Genomic DNA, 19382 nt, shown 5'->3' on the forward strand with positions numbered 1-19382 from the left:
CTTATAATTATAATCAGTCACACGCATAATTGACACTGTACAAAAACGCAAAGATTTATTATTAGATCATCAACAGAATCAACAGTAACTACAGGAACTGAAAATGACACATCTTAGAACACAGCATTTCAAAGCACAAACACAAACAATAAAATGGATGTAAAAAAAGTCGAACATAATACAAAAACACGATGGGCATCTGGATATATTTCAGTTCAACAATGCTGTCCTGGGTAGGTGAAATGAAGGCACCATGGAAGCTGCCACCTCGCACTGAAGTTAGCAAGTCGCATACATGATTATGATATTACAGATTTACTGGCATTTTAGTACCCAGCCAACAGCTCACACATTTTTTTTTAACTTACACCTATAAATGAAACTTTCAGGTTGACGATGATATTTGTTTTTATTCATAGAAACCCCATGTGACATAAAAATTTACATAAACTTGAAATATTTTTCTGAAGTTGTTGCTCACAGTCAATTATGGTACACTGCACAACAAGTCTCTTAGGATATCACATAATCAAGGTACATAAGAATAGTAAACTAGAAACTGCTTTGCCATGTACTGGTACTGTTTGTTGTACATGTACCTCGCAAAAGCTAGAATTTCTTGTTCACAGAAATTGATAACAAAGGGGCCAACATTAGGGTGATTACAGCATCACAAAAACACACGTTTTATTTTTTTTAAACAGAATATGGATGAAAATCAGAAATAAAACTCTTTCAAATTATACAGACAACACATACATATACGTACACTGAACATAATGGAGAGAGACGAACAGGAACTATCGGTTATTATAATTTAGGTTTTTATCATGTACAATCTGCTATAATTCACCTGATCATTCATATTAAAGCTTTGCCATTTTAAAATAGACGCTGATTTTCTAAATCACACATATCATGCAAAGCCAAGGAAAATCCCTGTATATACATAAGTAGGGTTTGAGAAAGAGAGAAGACGGGGGAATAACGGTCGGACATCTTGAACAGTGCATAGCTGTTGAATGATGACTGGTATCTTGCAGGGTGGGTCTTCAAGGTGCGCTGTCATCCACACCGGCCTGAGTCATCAAATCTGCAATGTTCTTCTCAAGGTCATCGATGCGACTGCCCATGTCATCAAGTGATCAAGAGTTAAGGAAAGTTCAATGTCACTGCCACTTTTGTAGAAGCAGTTGGTTACACTTGATGTGATAATGACAAAAAGAACCCTTGGATGCACGTATGATGTTATAACAGGCAGGTTCAAGACAAGATAATATACGTACATCAAGTTCACAGTGTTTTAGAATTTCTTGTTGACAAATTATGAAACTGAATGTGCCATGTAACACGGAGGTGGTTTAAAAACTAAGCTGCAATGAAGTGGACATAAACCTCATCATGTGGCTTGAACTCTCTGTTTTACAACGACGTGCCCAAAACAGCCTGGCTGAGCTGTACAAGGCCAACAGGCCCTGTGAAGTAAAACTTGGATGTATTGGCAACACAAGCTAACCAGACCTGATTATAATAAACTTGACTGTTGACTTAAGGACAAGATGAGTGCTACACAGCACAGGCACCCTGGCCTATCAGAGTGTCTGAGACATGACAGTGCATCTTGTATAGAGACAGATTTTTCATCGTTAGGATAAAATGCTACGACAAGCTACCACTTGTATATAAACTAGCAATAAATTTGGCATGCAAATTTGCCAGAAATCAGGTGACATCTGAGAATATTCATTAATTTGGTTTGTTGGTAAAAAGGATATTTCTTGTGATTATTTGGTCAGACATCATTTGAAATCTGTCTTGCATCTGTTGTAATAACTGTTGTACCTGGTGAGAGATCACAAACACATGGCATTATCAACAATGCATGTAATTGATGAAACCCTGAGATTCAGCAAGCGATTGAAACAAACTGCCTACGAAAGACAAAATCGCTCACAATATATCAAATGATACAATTTATGTCCAGTAGAAACAGTCTACCATCCTATTGAGTTCAATTTTGTATGATAAAAAGTGAAACAGTGAATCTACAGCTGTTTAGAAATTAATGATATTCATGAAATGTTTAGTATTAAATAATAATTCTATTGTTTGACCTTAAATTTGTTGTACTGTGTCATGGTTACCCCTCAGAACAGACAAGAGTGTGACTGTTGACATTAGCGCTTTGAGAGCTGAAATTTTCCAAACTAAATTTCAGTGCAACATTTTACCAAATTTTTATGAATTTTTCTGTAATTTTTTTGATAATTTTGGACCAAATGGAAATCACATTACCTTGGCTACAGTTCTTTATCAAAATTTTGGCAAAAATGTGAAAAAAAATTGACTGAGATATATTCTGTAAAGGTGACAAAAATTGACTTTGGCGCTCAAAGGATTAATTATCAAATTCAGCCAAGTGGATAATTCACTAAGATTTATGTAGTCATGTTCCAACATGCATTTTGAATCAGTCACTGTCAAACACAATGACATGGATGTGGAATTTGTATGTTTGCTAAGATTTAAGGAGCATAAAGACACAGATATGTGAATCTCAACTTGTACTCCTGCCAATATTTCACATCAAACATTATTGGGATTACTGAATTCTAGTGGTGAAGTGTCATATTGATTAACAATCACTAACAAAAATTGTATTTTCAATATAATAATCCATAAAAATAATTGGTTGGTTGCATCAGTTGCGGTTGTCTTACAAAATCAGTTGACAATTGATATTGGAAACTGATCACAGAATTGCCCACTGATGCAGTGCACTTGAAAATTTTAGCAACAAAATTGGCTGAGCGCCAAAACTGTATTTGTGAACAGGAAACTGATGGTACACACAACTCCTTTGTGTATCAGTTTTAAATATAACAGAAGCAAGTTAGTAGACTGTCACTTGGTTCTTGTGTAAGTTTTTACATACATGTATGTGGTATTGTGGTCCACAGTTACTTCTCATGACTGGCGCAAACCTTTGCTTGTGACTTTTATGGTGTAATTTAATCTTTCAACACACATTCTGGCTGCTGACATACATAACTGGCATGTGGCACAATAAATGGCCAAGTCGTTGTTGAATGTGAATAAAACTCAAACCCTGACATTTTTAAATACTTCCTAATGCAATAGAAAAATTGATTAATTGATCACGTACTCAAATCATGGTTAAGCCGGGGGCTGTCATTAGACCATGGCAAAGGTTGGAAGCCTGACATACAACAAATCAAATGGCATGGACATGTTCCCTTATGGCAAGATGCCAAACTTTGAAATTGCAACAGTCAAAACGATTTTACTAGCCGATTATTCGATTAGTATCAGTAAGCTGTTTACAAAACATATAAAGCTAATCAAACTGCAATTCAAGTTCAAACAACTTGCCATATTTAAATTACATAGAAACTGGAAACATTTCTTTTCAATGAAAAAAAACATACCACAACCTTGCTGGGGTCTTTTTCAACAGATGGTTTGATGAGGGTGCGATTCATTTGATGTCAAAAATTCAAACTATATGTTAGCGATTTTAAATGCGTTTGTAATTTAATTACATCTCTGATAATCTAATGGAGAAATTTTAAAATAAATTTTCTTTTTCATAATATGATCAACCCTAACAAGTGACTAATCTTGATTAGAACAGGTAAAAATCCATGAAAATTAGAGTGGCTTGTTATGATCTGTGATCTTGGTTTCCTCTGCTCACAGTCTGTTGCTATAAACAAAATGGCAACTGCAATTGCCCATTCTACCATGACAACCACCTTGCCTATCACACAGTGATTGATATGCCAGTCTCGGACTCAGTGGGACAGGACGTTGTCAGTGTGCAGTCAGACAATAACCCGCGCATTGTGTTGAAATGCCAATAAAAGGCATTCTGCATGACAATGTCTCGGCCCTGGGAAATTTATCCCCACTGCTTAGTGAATGTCATAGTAATGGCTTGGCTCAATGAAGACAACTGTCAGAACATGTTTCTCACTGTTTACTCTGCGGTGCTCACTAAGAAAATTGATTCATAAAGATTATCCAAATTACATGTACGTGAATAGCAGCTGCACTATTGCTATGAGAGGAAATGCTTTTTAAATATTATATAAAATAGGAAAATTATTGAAAGATGAATTGCAGAAGACCTTTTCTATACATGCTGGTTTTGAAGTTGGGAGGGACAGGTACATGTTCTTTGAGGATTATGTGTACACAGTCATGCATCCAAAGGAGGTGGAAGTGACTGTGTGTCGCACGACTTGAACTTCACAAATGTGACCATAAAATTTGTACAAATGATTTAGTTTCTGATTTTTAATGGATATTTTAAGAACGTATTTTCTTGTGCATACTGACTCAGATAAGATATTTTGAGGTGTTCGAAATCTGAGGTTCATTCCTTCCACAAATTCTGAGGATTGAAATTTGTTTTTTGAAATTCAAAACTTTATAGCATTAAACTCTCGGTTTACTATTTTTCGAAACTCGAAAAAAACACATTAGATTTTCGTCCAATGTCTAAAACGCTGGTCTCTTATAATGAAATTAAAATTTCAGGTGGTTCAAATGAACCCAAAATTTGATTCGAAAAGACAGAAAAACCTCAAACTGGGTGACACTGACTGGCATATCAAATGTCAAGCCATCAACCGCCAAACTTTACACCTGGAATAGAATAGACTCTACTTCCTTGTCCCCCACTTACGAGTTCGTTACCGTAAACACATCAGCGCAAGTGCTTAGTTTGTATAAGAGTAAGAGAGAATATGAAGAGTAACTTTTGAGATGCCAAACGACTGCTACCTTATAGCTGAAGTTGTGGTTCCCTCAACCTTGCACTGTACACCGGCAACTTTAAAATACAACAAATGTAAACGTGTACCCTAAACGGAATTTTTTCCCATTTCTCCATGTTGAGCGGTAAACATTAAATCAAATACTTACGAACGCTGTGAGATCTTGCACATTTTTTGGGTCCGAGTTATCAACTGCGATATCTCTCTTGATGTCGGTCATTTTGGAAGAAATTTGTGAGGTACTGTTGATCTTCTTACGAGCAAGTCGGCAACTGCAGAGTTATTTCGCCTACGAAAATAACGCTACCTTTAGCGCATGTGCGATGACCTGTGTACATTGCGCATGGGCAAAATTCCACTGTTTTGAAGTTCGGCCAACAGTAAAACTGGATAAAACTCATTCAATCAAAGAGTTGAGGCAGATGGTACGGATGAACAGTGAAAGATTGAGCATTGGTTTGTTTACGCAGGCCAAAATCTCTTGATGTTGTATACGAAGAGTAATGTCTGCTGCAGTTTGTGGGGCTGACAGTCCCATGTACCTTGCTAAGTGACAGATTTTCAAGTCATTTATGAATAATATTAGTCTGTACAGTGTTATTACAACTTGTCTTGATCTTGCCGAAGGATGGCATCTGCGAGACACAACGATCACCTAAAGTCATATCTCAAGGCCCACAAAACAAAGAGTCCGTCCAAAGAAAGGGTGAGGAACCATGAGATTGCGACAACATCAAGTGCAAAACGTACTACTGGCGGGAGGTGAGCAGAGAAGCGTTATTTCCATGGCAACATCGCTCCCATGACTGATACCCAGGAGAGTGATAAAAATGAGATGCGATTGGAATTTTCTGTTTTACAAACTACCATCCATGTTCAATACGAAGCATTTAGTAAGGTTTTGCATGTGGGTGTCATTTCCTACCATGGACAAATGTAGATAAAGCAACTGCTATCTGTATTTTGTTCAGTGCACAGTCAGTGCGTACATCTCACCGTGGTAATATTACTTCTATCCTTGTCAATCACTCGCCTAATCACCCAATTGACCTAATGAGAGGTCAAGTTTATTGTGAAGGTTGGTGACCATTCCCCAAACTTCACTTTGGTTGATGCCTTCCAATGACACCAGTTTCCCTTAAGATTGAACTGCGACTATTTTATCATAAATTTTAGCCAATTATGTATGAAATGAGACTCTCAGATGAAAACCATTTAACTGATATCCTTATAATGTTGATTCCAGAACAACTGAAAATGTCACCTCAAGGGAAGATAGGCCCAATGTAAGAGGCAGTAATGCCACTTCATCTGTTAAACCTCAACAACATGGAAGACCCTCGTCATCAAACATGGGCAGGAAAGTTCCTGTCACAAGAACAAGTGTGCCAAGGAGGAAACCTACCATGGAAAGGTAAGTATTATTGCCAGTATGAAAAATATGAGCTGTTGTGTTTTTTGTCTCCAATACTACATTTTCAACAAATTTAGAAATAGCCATATATGGAATTGTATTGAAGTTGAACATCATAATAATGGAGTGGCCAAAAGGGGAAGTATGCAAATTTTCAGTCCTTTCAATCTGTGTATATAGGTTCAGTTGTTTTTTTTTGTAGCTACAGGTGCAAAATTGTGCCACTTCTAACAGACATTTAAAGCTCCATTTACCTGTAACTGAGAAGGTATTTTTCATTATTTCTAATAATTCCAAAAAATTTGCACAGTGATCCTTGATTTGTATTGTATTTTGTTAAGAGAGTGGTTGATTCTCATTTCTTATTTGAATGAGAATTGTTGAAAGTTTGTTTATTATCGGAAAGTTTGAGCAAAATCTGAAGTCATTCATTTCCGTTGCACAAACTACCTTTAACATTCATTTTCTGCTTTCATTCTTTCCAATTTTCATCCCAATCACAGTCTTCCAAGTGAAATGATACTCCGGGTGTTCCTGTTCCTTGGACCAAGTGACCTACTTCAGTGTGCCAGTGTTTGTAAAAGGTGGTTGAAATTGGCCAATGACAAGTAAGTTTACTGGATGACATAAAGTATAAAGGACATCGGATGAGAAAAAATGATTTCATTCGATTCTTTAAAATTTTGTAAACTGCACATGGCATTAAAATGGATAATTGATAGGCTCTTTATGAAAATTGATCTGTTTGAGGGCCTCTATGACCTTATGCAGTACCACCCGTTCCTCTCGTGTGCTCTGGAAGAAACTATCTTGATAAACATGTTTGATGACCGCTCACTCTTTCCTCAAGTGTTCTTTTGAAGAAACTATCTTGACTTAAAACTGTTATATGATCGCTCACTCTCTCCTCCAGTGTGTTATGGAGGAAACTCTATCAAATCTATGTTGTAAATGCTCAGAAGAAGAAATCTGGAAAGCAGTCACAACCATCCTTGGTGATGGTGATGCCAAACAGTGGAAGAGAGATTGTATTAAAAGGTAAAGAATGCTCTCAAAGGGCCAGTGAAATGGTCGTTCCTGCATTTATACATGCATTGGAATCCAGAGTTATTCATGATCTTGGCATTTGACCAAAAAGATTGCATGACCATTAAAATCTGTGATTTGCGAATGATACTTCAGATCAGCAGTTTTTGCCACCTTACCTCACACTGGGTAAAACACTGGCAGTAGTGGACCACAAAGCAGGAAGCATTGATCCCTACTGTCATTCAACTTAGAAATTGCAAACCACAAAACAAAACTGAAATACTTGACATATATACGAAAAGATTGGGCAATCTTTGCAGAGGCTAAAAAAGTCAACTAGTCAAACTTTTGGAACATGCCAATTTCACACTATAAGTTTACCCATCAAATGTGTGCAATAAACAACTGCAAACGTGAACGTATTACTACCAGGGGCACTTTAGAATGATCCTGATATTTGTGTGTGAGTCAATTTCATAGGCCCTTCAAATCATTTCCGTAGCTTTGAAATTTTGCACATCATGGGTTTGGATCAAGCAAAATGGAAAAAAACCCACATGCCATGCAGTAATAAGGTTTTTCCACATTTCACCATTCATCAATCAGGTGTGTCAATGTCCGAAATGGTCGAGTGCAGTCATTGCTGAAGAAAGTCCATCCATACACTGGACTCCCAGCACACACTCAGCAGGCAGTACAGTGAGTTATCGTTCTCTCCCACCTTCATACCAGCACTTTTTTGTACTCCATATCAAAATTTCCAAGTTTCTGAAAAAGTGGCAAACACCTAAAAACTGTTTGTGATGAAACTAAATATGTTGATGTTCAAAGTTTAACAAAGATAAACAATAGAGATTCAGGAAATAATTTTGTTCAAATTTTGCCAAAATTTTAAAATTTCTTGGGAAAATTGAGTTTGAAATTTGTAAAATAATTATAATGCTAACAAAATTGGAAATGCTCACTTTAATACTCCCGGTAACATTATGGTTTCAATATTTCCTGTTACAATATACAGAAAACTTGGAGTGAGTTGGCAGCTGGTTGTGACTGAACGCAGCAGCAAAGAGACCATCTTACCACAGAACGATGTCTTCTTCTTTCCCATGTCAGCCACTGTCAGGTGGTACAGTTTAGAGTCACTGCCCCTGAGAAATCTTAAAAGATTGACCGTGTATGGCCTAGCTCCGGTCTTCTATGGCAGTGATGGTAATGCAATGAAAACAAGGTGAGTTATACCACTAGTTATTACCTATAGATGTTTCATGACCATTGAGAGATTTTATATGGTGTATGCATGGCAAAGATACGACACTTTTGTTTTCAAAGTGTGCGTCCTTAGCTGCCAACTCTAGGATCCATTTGTCCCCTAAATTTCTAAATGTTAATGTTTGTATTTCATTTCAAATCATGGAAGTTGATGTACAATCTTTTTGCCCATGTCAGTTATACCCAGTACAGTTAACCCTGTATTTCCATTCCATGCCATTAACAAGTTATGCACACAAGCCATATGCTGTTTCAGATATGTTGGCTGTAAATGAGTACTACTAAGTATGTTGTTTTTTTTGCTTCAGATAGAGTGTTTCTTTGACATACATACCCCTTTCACCACAATTGTTTGGTCCAATCCCATTGTTTTACGGTAAAATGGGACCTCTCCATAGGGAAATAGGGTGGAAGGGTTAAAGAAGAATATTCCTGATGAGATTAGACAGAAAGGATATTGTTCAATTTTTTAAAAATTTAATGATAATAATGACTGCCAAGTACTGTGCAATTAAGCGAATTCACAAAAAGTGTAGGTATGCCACACAAAAATATGTCTGTTTAACGGACTTCTCTCCAAGTATCTGTCTTGTGTTACCTTAATGTAAAGATTTGCACTAGAAATCTAAGTTAATCAAACGAAAGGATGCTGTAAAAGTATGGCATAATTTTCATTTTGTGAACAAATATTAACTAACTTACCCACACTGTGTTCACTGTGAAGTGTGTGACTGATCACTTTTCTTTCTTGCTGGCTGAATTTCCAGTCCATGCCAAAGGTCGTTGTTGCTGCAACATGACCTTGACAGAAGCAAGTGGTCTTCGGGGCGGTCACCGGATGGTCAAGATAACACTGTCGATATTTACATATTGGGCCATGGCCTTATGTTAGCCACTTGGAAGGTAAATACCCATAATACTGTTCAGTGGTACTTGCTTAGGGTATGCAAATTACAATGAGTATTCACAGTGAGATTAGCAAAATAAATTAAAAAAAAAAACACATCAGTGTATTATTGACATTTCATCTTCTTTTTTGTTCACCAGTCAGTAAAGATTATTTGAATGGCACAGATTGACAAAGTAAGACCAGAAAGTTTGAAACATGATTTCAGTGAAAAGTAAGACCAAGACATGACAACTATACACTGATCAAACTGATCCTCTGGCAGTGTGCACTGTCACTAAAGCTAGCAGCTTTCTGGTTGGCTGGATATCTTTGACATCAATGACTCTTTTCGAAGCAGCCAATCAGCTATAAGCTTCTGAGCGGCTGCAGATCGGCCATGATCCCTTCAATGATTTATCTTACCTTATTCTCATAATCCTCTTTTGAACTTTTTTGTTAGTTGGCAACTTTTTAATTTTACAGACATCTTCCATGGGTATTTGTTCAAATATTCAGCTTTGTTTGAATTAGAACGATACATTCCTCTCATGAAACCAAAAAATGTTGCTCCTATATGTATACAGAACGGCATATGAATAGAATTGGCAAAGTCACATGCCAATGGTAATTGTGAGACCACTTAGTTTAAATTTTAAAGTGTACCGTAAAAACCCTATCAATTTGACCAGAAAAAAATTAATTTTGATTTTAAATAGTTGAATTATTAGAAAATTGACAAAGCCAAAATAATTTCGGTGGTCCAATTATTAGGGATTTCAACTTTTTTGACAGTTCATAAGTGATATGCGTACCATCTTGGATGATTGAAACACATAAAGGTGACTTTTCTGAAGTCCCAAGTTAGACATTCTGTGCTGTACATTGTATTCTTCTTTATTTTATCAAAAATAAAATGTTCAAAACAGCTTGTTATTATTGGTAGGTCAAATTATTAGAGATTGAGAAAGTCCCAATTTCCATCTGTGGTCAAATTGTTAAGGGTAAAATAACATTACGTAGGATAGAGGATAGGATTTTTACAGGAACATATTGTATCTTATACCTGGTATGTTTTTGTATCTTAGGAAGGAGGTGGGCTAGCGTTTGTATCACTGTCCTTACACAGCCATCAGCTGGTACAGAGAAGTACCATGGGAACCTCTGACAGGTGAAAATATCACTTTTATTCAATTAACATAACTCACTCCCTAAGACTGTAGTAAAATATACCTTTTTATAACTATAAACCCCAAAATGCAATGATGAAAATACCTTTGCAATTTAATTTTGAAAATTATTGGAAGAGGGATATTTTGGAGCATTGTTTCACTGTTGTTTTGTCACTGAAAATTTAAGATACTTTGTTTCTGAAAACTGGGGGCTTAAATTAGAACAAAAGGTCGCTACAGGCAACTTGACAAAGAAAACTGCACATTGTGACAAAATGTACCCCTGACTTCAACTAGAACATTAGGACTGGCTTGTCTGTTGTCAGGAAGAAAAATTAAACTTCTGTATATCTGGAGAGACTGTTTGATGCAATCCTTCAAAGAGCATCTTCCTTTAGATCTCAGGAATATCTGTTCTAAAATTACTTTCCAATTTCAAAATCTAGTGAAATTTCTATACCAGGTAAATACATAAATGCAAATTATTCACAACTTTGCAATTGTCTAAAGTTCAATTTTGTTTTACCTCTGCATGAAACCTACAGAAAATAGATACATTTCATTTCATATTTCTTCTATTTGTTTGTTTATTTCAGCATGTACATTCCTAAACTGTCAAAGCCTCCTTTTGATGATGTGGATACACAATATGGTAAGATTACTTTGAAATCAATGATCATTCTTTTTGTTACAGTCAATACAATTTTTGACCCAAACAACAGCATGGTACAAATGTATTTTCTAAATGTTTTAAGAAAATTCCATGATGGTTCCACAATTTCAAATGACAACCAGATAGACTCTCTGATGGTAGCTTGTTTGCTATGGACCCTTGCATTCTTTGATGCACACTTTTGTATCATGGTAGTTGTAATCATTTTATTGTTATGACATGTGTAGAACACCAAGCCACTACGGGCTTATTAGTGTCTTTGAAGTAGTGTTGTATACATTTGAGGACAACCATTCTTGGAACATGCTGTACCCAAAAAATCAACAATAATAAACCTTAGTATACTGGTACAATATACATGTATCTATAACAAACAGTGCGTTCACTGATCTCTGTGTAATATATGATGAATCTTAATACTCAAGCTGCTGGTTTTGCTTGTATGTATATACATATATTTTACTTCATATGTGAATGTCTTGTTTTTGTCAGGTTTACATGGGTATAGCTGTACCATAGAGTTGAGGAACCAGAGAGCCGTGTACTGGGGCCAGCAATTTCAACAGCTTCATTGTGATAAACAAAATTTAGGTAAGAAATGGTGCAGACTACAATATAGTTCACCCTTCAGCTAAACAACGTACAGAGCACTTTGTGTGTATCCCAGAGAAAAGATTCTGTGAGAATATTGAGGCGTTTTGCTTCATTTTCACAAAAGTCAGGTGACAGAAAAATTATGATATTATAATGCCATTATATTATATACATATCATAATATTTAGTTACATTCAAGGAGTGTCAGAATAGGACTGTTCAGGGTTGCAGGTGTATGACTATATAAAGCTGTACATGTGAGTAATCGGCTGCTAGAAATTCAGATAAATTTTGTCAGTGTTGCATGCATGGCCATTGTTGCAGCCTGTATTCTGAGCTGTTAATGTATTTCGTAGTGTTTGTCAGACAATGGGCAGTCACCCATTAAATTGTTTTTTTGTTGTTCTTGCATGCACTTTGTCCAAAAAATGTAAACTAAATTTGAGGACGATTTTTTTGCATATTAATGAAAGAATAATGATGTCATTTGGTAACAGCTGTATTGGGAAACATTTCTATAAGGATACAGTGTGTGTAAAACTGGCTGATACACTATAGAGTGCACAATTTCAAGTTGTGATTATCTTCAATTTGTACATATAAAAAATGTGTGTGTTTCTGGTGCCTCTATCTACCCCGTGAAAAACAACAGACCCTAGACATTTTTTTACCATTTGCGAAAAAAATTTTGAGTAAATTCTCTTAATTTTATAGGTCTCAGCCAACAAAAAAAAAACTTTTTAAAATTTCCTCCAACCTGCCAACCCAAATTTTCTGAGGCATGTTAATATAAATGCACAAATTTTTTATTCAGCTGTAGTGAAAAGTTTTTGGCCATTTATTAAGGTTGGACAGGAAAATAGTGATGAAACAAGGCTGAAGAAAGAGGAGGAAGAGGGCTGGGAGTAAAGAATGATTGTTTTGTCTTTCACACTGGAAATCCTAATTTGTTTCAGTTGGCAGATATGCCAGGCTAGTACCTATCAGATCCGATGTCACCTATGATCACTCCCACACCAATAAGAAAATCCATATGCCATGGAAAACTGATGTCTTCAAGGGGATCGTTCAGGTAAGTGCCATTTGTTAAAAATGTGACAAAATTAAATATTCATGAGGTGTAGCATTCACACTTGTTCAAAGATTACCAACACTATGGTGACGGCAACAGATATTTGGGCATAGCTTTGCGATAGAGGCACAGTTCAATATTTTCAAAGCAGTGTTTTGATGCCATATAAAGTTAGATATTATGATGTAGAAGTTCTTTTACAAATCAATTGTCTTCTCGGAGTCTGTAATGCATATGATGACACTTAGAATTTAGTTAGGCCTATAGAGGTCTTGACTTTATAACCATTGTGTCTTGAGAGCATCTGTCAATTATTAGCTTGACAATTTCTGGCATTTTTGTCACAGGATATGTGTATCCTGGATGTGACCTTACATGATGATCAGTGCCAACCAATGTGGTGTATCAGGTGAGATGTTTGTTTTTATGTGGTTAGCAAAACTGTTGGGCTCTTCTCAAAGGGACAAAAATGCCCTTTATTGATCCTTTCATGATATCAAGAGTACATCGAATACAGTACTTGCATAAAGTTACTCAGTATTCACACAGTCTGCATAATGATGCTGATGCATAAATTCAATTAATTACTCCTTCTTTGAATGCAGGCGGATGATTTTGGTTGTGACCTCTTGACAAAATGAATTTCTTCCGTAGCAACTTTGCTTTCCTATGACAAAATAAACACTGTCAGTGTAAGGGAAAACTGCTATCCCTGTCTACATGAAAGGCACTACCAAATAAGGTTTCATCACAAAAAGTTTGCATGAGCTTCAAACTTTTTGATACAGTGTATGTTCAGCCGTGTATGATGAGAGTTGAAAACAGAACAAGAATTTACCCTAAAGACCTAAAAATGTTTCACTGAATGTTTAACCCTTTGACCGCCAAAGTCTATTTTTCTCCCCTTTATATGATAAACCCTAGTCAATTTTTCTTACATTTTTGTCAAAAAATTTTAGAAAAAAATGTAGCCAATGAAATGTGATGTCCATTTGGTCCAAAATTATAAAAAAATTACAGAAAAATTCATACCAGATCTTAACTGTAAATGCTCACGTGTTTCATTATATATTGCAGTTATGTGTAAATTTGAACCTTTGCCACATATTTGCAACTTCATTGAAATAATTATGATCAACATAATAATCAATATTCACCACAGATTAACTCTATAGGTCATTAAGTATTCAAATATGTAATTAGCTGAAATAAAAATAATTAATTTCTTTGACTGCTATCACTGTATCACCACTTTATATAGCAAGTGTAATTAATTGCCTTTGGTCAAGTCCTTCAAACTATATATTCCAAACTTTGAAAGCTCATTAGATATGCAAACTATAAATTAGCTGACATGAAAACTTAAGTGCGATATGATTCCAATATTGGTATAACCAGGTATAATCATCAATGTACATAGCATGTTATGCCAACTTTGATCAAATAAATCCAAGTATATATCCCTAATTAGGAAAGTTAATTAAATACACACATTAGGAATTGGCTGAAGCAAAAATGCTTAATGCTTTTCAATAATGTTAGCCTACATAATAGTATCTTTAATGTACATAGCAAGTTTCATCAATTTTGATGATGTAAATTCAAATATATATCCCTAATTTCAAAAATTCATTAAATATGCAAATTAGGAGCTGGATGAAGTAAAAATGCTTAATGACTTTCAATAATGTCGTATCGTAGCATCTTTAATGTACATTGCAAGTTTTGTCAACTTTGGTTAAGTCAATACAGATAAATATCCCTGATTATGAAAGTTCATTAAATATGCAAATACGGAATTGGCTAAAGTTTAAATGCTAAGTGACTTTCAATAATGTTCTATCATAGTATCTTTAATGTGCATAGCCAGTTTCATCAACTTTGGTCTCATCAAATCAGATAAATACCGCTTATTAGGAAAGTTCATAAAATATGCAAATTAGGAATTGGCTGATGTAAAAATGCTGAATTACATTTAATAATGTTCTATTATAGTATCTTCAATGCACATAGCAAGTTTCATCAATTTTGGTCATGTAACTTCAAATATATATTGGGATTTGGATGTAGTAAAAATGCTCAATGACTTTCAATAAGGTTAAATCATAGTATCTTCAATATGCATACAAAGTTTCGTCAATTTTGATCGGGTAAATTCAGATATATACTCCTAATTAGGAAATTTCATTAAACATGCAAATTAGTAATTATCTTTCAAGTCACCCGTTAATATCTTTCAAAGCTGATATATCTTGGTGTGATCAACATTTGTAGCGAATCTCATCAAATTGTGTGTGGTCGTTGTCAATATATATCAGTTTTTTCTAAAATCATGAATTATGCAAATGAGCAAAAAGTAAGCAAGCCACACCCACCAAAAACTAATCAGTTCTTGCCATTTGCAAACTGAATCTATGTACCAGATTTGATTCTGATCTGATGAGCCATTTTCGAGATATTGAGTATACAGACAGACAGACAGACAGACAGACACACAGACAGACAGACATCGCTGCGACATATGCCCACGTGTGTCAACACGTGAGCTAAAAATTGGTAAAATTTTGCACTAAAATTTTGGCGGGAGAAAATTACAGCACTCAAAGGGTTAATCCTGTTTGGCTGCAAGCAGATGAAGTTGTGCACAGCTGACCAGTATTTCATCATTTTTCAAGAAGTCAAACGGCAACTTTTCTATCAAACAAAATTCATGACAAAATGCTCAAAAGAAGGGAGTTTGTCCCTTTGAAAAGTCATCATATGGCTAATGCAAGCACGTGAACAAAATTGCAGTAGGTACATTCTATTAGTATCCCCTTTGTTTCTTCATACCAAAAACAGTTATTCTTAACATGCATTCAGCTGTATTAAAAAGATTATTCATGAATATGGTCAGAGACTAATGTCTTTTTCTGCAAGCCCTGGTATTCCTCTCTGCAACGGATGTATTCTTTGCTTTCTGACTGTACACAGTCAGAACAGATACATTAATTTATATTCAATAATCAAGTTTTCATTTCATTTCAGTACTCCAGTCACACTGAATCCTTCAACAGAAGCTCAAGGTGAGAATTTTTGATAATCGATGATATTTCAGAATATTCCAACTTTATACTCTTATTGCCAGCAGACACAACTTGAAGTTAACAGCGCGATGCTGGCACGAACTGTGCAGAGTATTCACCCTGACATTGACTGACTCACAGACACCTTGTCTGTGACTGACTTAAACTATGCTACAACTTTAAGTGAGGAAACTTTGAACCATTCTCTTCCAAAGTCAAGAATAACATAGTAGCTGTTTCAACATGCTTTAAGGAGTAGAAAAGGAACTTGCAATTAACATACAAACAAAAAATTGTCAAAAATATCATCAAAAGTCACAGCTACTGGCCCTTTAGAGTTTCATAGGAAAGCAGTATAAGTCACATCTCGGAACAAGATCTTACCAAAATACCTCCCCCTTGTACGTAACATGATCATTCGTAAATCTGACAAATGTAAAATATTCAGCAAAATTTAGTTCAAAATTCTCGGGTGACTTTCATCTGGTGACTTCCATAGTGTATCAGGGACATGACAAATGAAATTGCTCTGAATTTTAAAAAAACATTTTAAATATAGTATCAAAATACAAGGCGGTGTTTACTGTTTTTAGTAGGACTTCCGAAAAAAATTGAACAAGGGCTTTTGACATTTTGATCAGCTACATGTTTATGTTATTCAAGAGCAGTCTTTCTGTTTGAACAACTTTGAATTTTGTCAGCAGATTTGCATTAATTTTTTTTTCTTAAAGAAAGTAGTCTTCAAACCATTGTGGACTTTCTTTTCTCTCAAACTATGAAAATCTGACCATGCCATTTCTTTGTACCATCTCGCTTTGCAGTAAATTATCACTACGAAGGAGACAACTATTTCATAGATTACAAAGACGACATGGGACAGATTCATATGCAGTTGATTTGGGTAAGTACGCAAGAAATTATTGAATTATTGAATAGAATCACTCCCTACTAAATTGAAATAGAATCAATGCTGATGAAGAATAAATAAATAAATGTTTATGCCTAATATGGTTTGCATTATCCTCTATTTTTGGCCTCGTCCATTGTTTTGACATTGCTGGCTGTGTACACTTGGAGTCATGAACTTGAAGAATTTAATTCGGGCCATGACTCTAGCTTGTTTCAAGGCCATTTTAATACTTACAGATAATATGAAAATAGTTTTAATCTCCTTAATTGGTCAAAAGTTCAAGGAAGTAAACATGACATTTTCAGTAACTGAGGATTTCAGATATTTACAATATTTTTGTGATTCTTAATTTTGACGTTCTTATGCTTTTTTTATCACGTTAGGTTGAGGAAAGAGAGCAGTATGCCATAGTTAGCGTGATTCTTGATGTGTCATTGACTGCCATCAACATATGGTATGGGACATCGTATTGATAATCCCCATCGTAGGGTGTCATCTGTGAACAGTGCTGTACATCTTATGGACAAGCCTTTACTATCACAGGCTTCAAAATGAGCGCCCTCAAGTGGTAGATGGAAAAAGTATTGTTGGAGTTGGAGAGTCTGGCTGGATATCCGTCCCCTAGGCCTATTGGTTGATGAAGTGATCTTCGCTACTACAGTACTGTCAGTATTCACATTTACTGCGCAACAATGAAAACGAAGAAAGTCACAGTTGGTGTCTTCTGTGAATAGGAAAAATTAAATACTTTTCATAACCAGCCATAACCTCGGATAATGTTAGTGTTTGATATTATTAATGTCAAGTACAACCTTACTGTGCGGTTCAGCAAGGTTTTGACTTTGCCAGTTCAGTTGTTAGCTCATAGCATGCAAGTATGTTTCTTGTAAATACAATATTTGAGATTATCTCTTTGTCTTGGAGACCTAAGCTGTCTGTAAGTAGGGCTCAAGGTTTGCTTTGCAGACCGCTCTACAGTTATGTTTTACCTGCTGAACAGTTTACCTGACCACATCAATGGTACAAAATGGATAAAAATAATGTCAAAAGCGTGATATGTTGTTCCGTCCACTGATGTCTGTTAAGAACAATGGAATTTTCTTTATTTCGAGCCGCAGTTTAAGAGGTCATGGAAGAATCATAAATTGCATGTGAAAACCTTGTCCAGTACTCATGTGAGGATGAAAATTTCAGAATACAGGACTAGATTTTGAATATTTATGCGCCATGATATTTCTTTCAAATTTCTGTCGCTTTCTCTCAGGACATAGCTATGAGTTTGAGAAGCCATTTCATTCTTATTTGCAATTTACAAAAAAATAGGAATGTCAAAATGACAGCAAAATTCCGATTCTTTTATGATCCATTATTGAAAAGAGTATACCATTGCAATAACAACATTGCAGATTGAATTTACGTGTACAACTGAGTTGTGAAGAAATTTAACCTTTACTAATCCATCTGAGTAAAGCATTTCAGCAATCTCCGGACAGAGATTGTAGCGGCGTGGAACATTATAACCTAGCTAGGGAGTCTCAGCAGTAGCCACACTTATCTCTGCCACAGGCGACGGTTTTCACCAACTTTTTAGGTATTGCGCGTTTTCCATGATATACATTTTCTGTCTTTTTTATATATAATACTTCGAACCAAAAAAAATAAGATAAAAGAATAGTACACTAGTTTCAATATCGATCCTCGATTCCGTGAACACTTGCAAAACATAGACCTTGCTCTAGGTTACAGAGATGTAAATTGATGATTCAAAATGTATGCTCCAACGGCTGTCAGCCTTGCAGATGCGATTGCCAAAGTTTTAGCAAATTATTTATTATTTTTATTAGTGTATAATGTATTATTTTTGCCAGTGTGCGGAAAGTGCGATCTCTGGCTGGATTGCTCCAATCCGTTTAATATTTCCGCCACGTTTATTTAGCCAGTTGGGCGCGCGCAGAACTGAAAGAAGTCCGAGTTTGGAATATTTAAATTTGCGTGCAGCAGAGATCGGTAGGGGCGCGCGGTCAACGGCTCGGAGACCCTCTAGCTTGGTTCGAATGATCCATGCCGCGCTGCTGCCCCACTGCGCTTCAATCTCTGTGTGGAGATTGGCATTTCAGCTGTCTTAGATATTAAGGGAGTTTTACACATTTTGATTTAGCAAAAATCTTGTGGAATGTTAAGTTGAGGAGCTAGATATTTTCCAGTGTTAACCTTTTAATCCTTTGAGTGCCAAAGTCAATCTTTGTCGCTTTTACAAAATGCAACCCAGTCAACTTTTTTCAGATTTTTGCCCAAATTTTGATAAGAAACTGTAGCCAATGAAATTTTATGTCCATTTGGTTAAAAATTTACAAAAAATTTACAGAATTTTTTATAAAAATTGGTAAAATGCAGCACTCAAATTTTGGTGGGAAAAAATTCCAGCACTCAAAGGGTTAACCGCCATGGTTCAGTCCAAACCTACCGATTATTGTGGACCTGTCTACAGGGACAGGT

General features: G+C 35.7%; 1 protein-coding gene across 1 annotated transcript; it reads left to right on the forward strand.

Moving 5' to 3' along the window:
- Positions 1–5145: 5145 nt before the first annotated feature.
- Positions 5146–18103, forward strand: LOC139147638 (F-box only protein 15-like). Its single transcript, XM_070718784.1, has 15 exons — positions 5146–5564; positions 6049–6216; positions 6720–6824; positions 7130–7254; positions 7852–7944; positions 8264–8473; positions 9282–9417; positions 10489–10571; positions 11169–11224; positions 11738–11836; positions 12796–12911; positions 13259–13320; positions 15939–15976; positions 16798–16877; positions 17270–18103. Exons 4-15 carry the CDS (start codon positions 7136–7138, stop codon positions 17357–17359), a joined length of 1182 nt encoding a protein of 393 aa, XP_070574885.1. The 5' UTR covers positions 5146–5564; positions 6049–6216; positions 6720–6824; positions 7130–7135; the 3' UTR covers positions 17360–18103.
- The last annotated feature ends 1279 nt before the right edge of the window (positions 18104–19382 follow it).

Source organism: Ptychodera flava, chromosome 13 (assembly GCF_041260155.1).
Source record: "Ptychodera flava strain L36383 chromosome 13, AS_Pfla_20210202, whole genome shotgun sequence".
Taxonomy (NCBI): domain Eukaryota; kingdom Metazoa; phylum Hemichordata; class Enteropneusta; family Ptychoderidae; genus Ptychodera; species Ptychodera flava.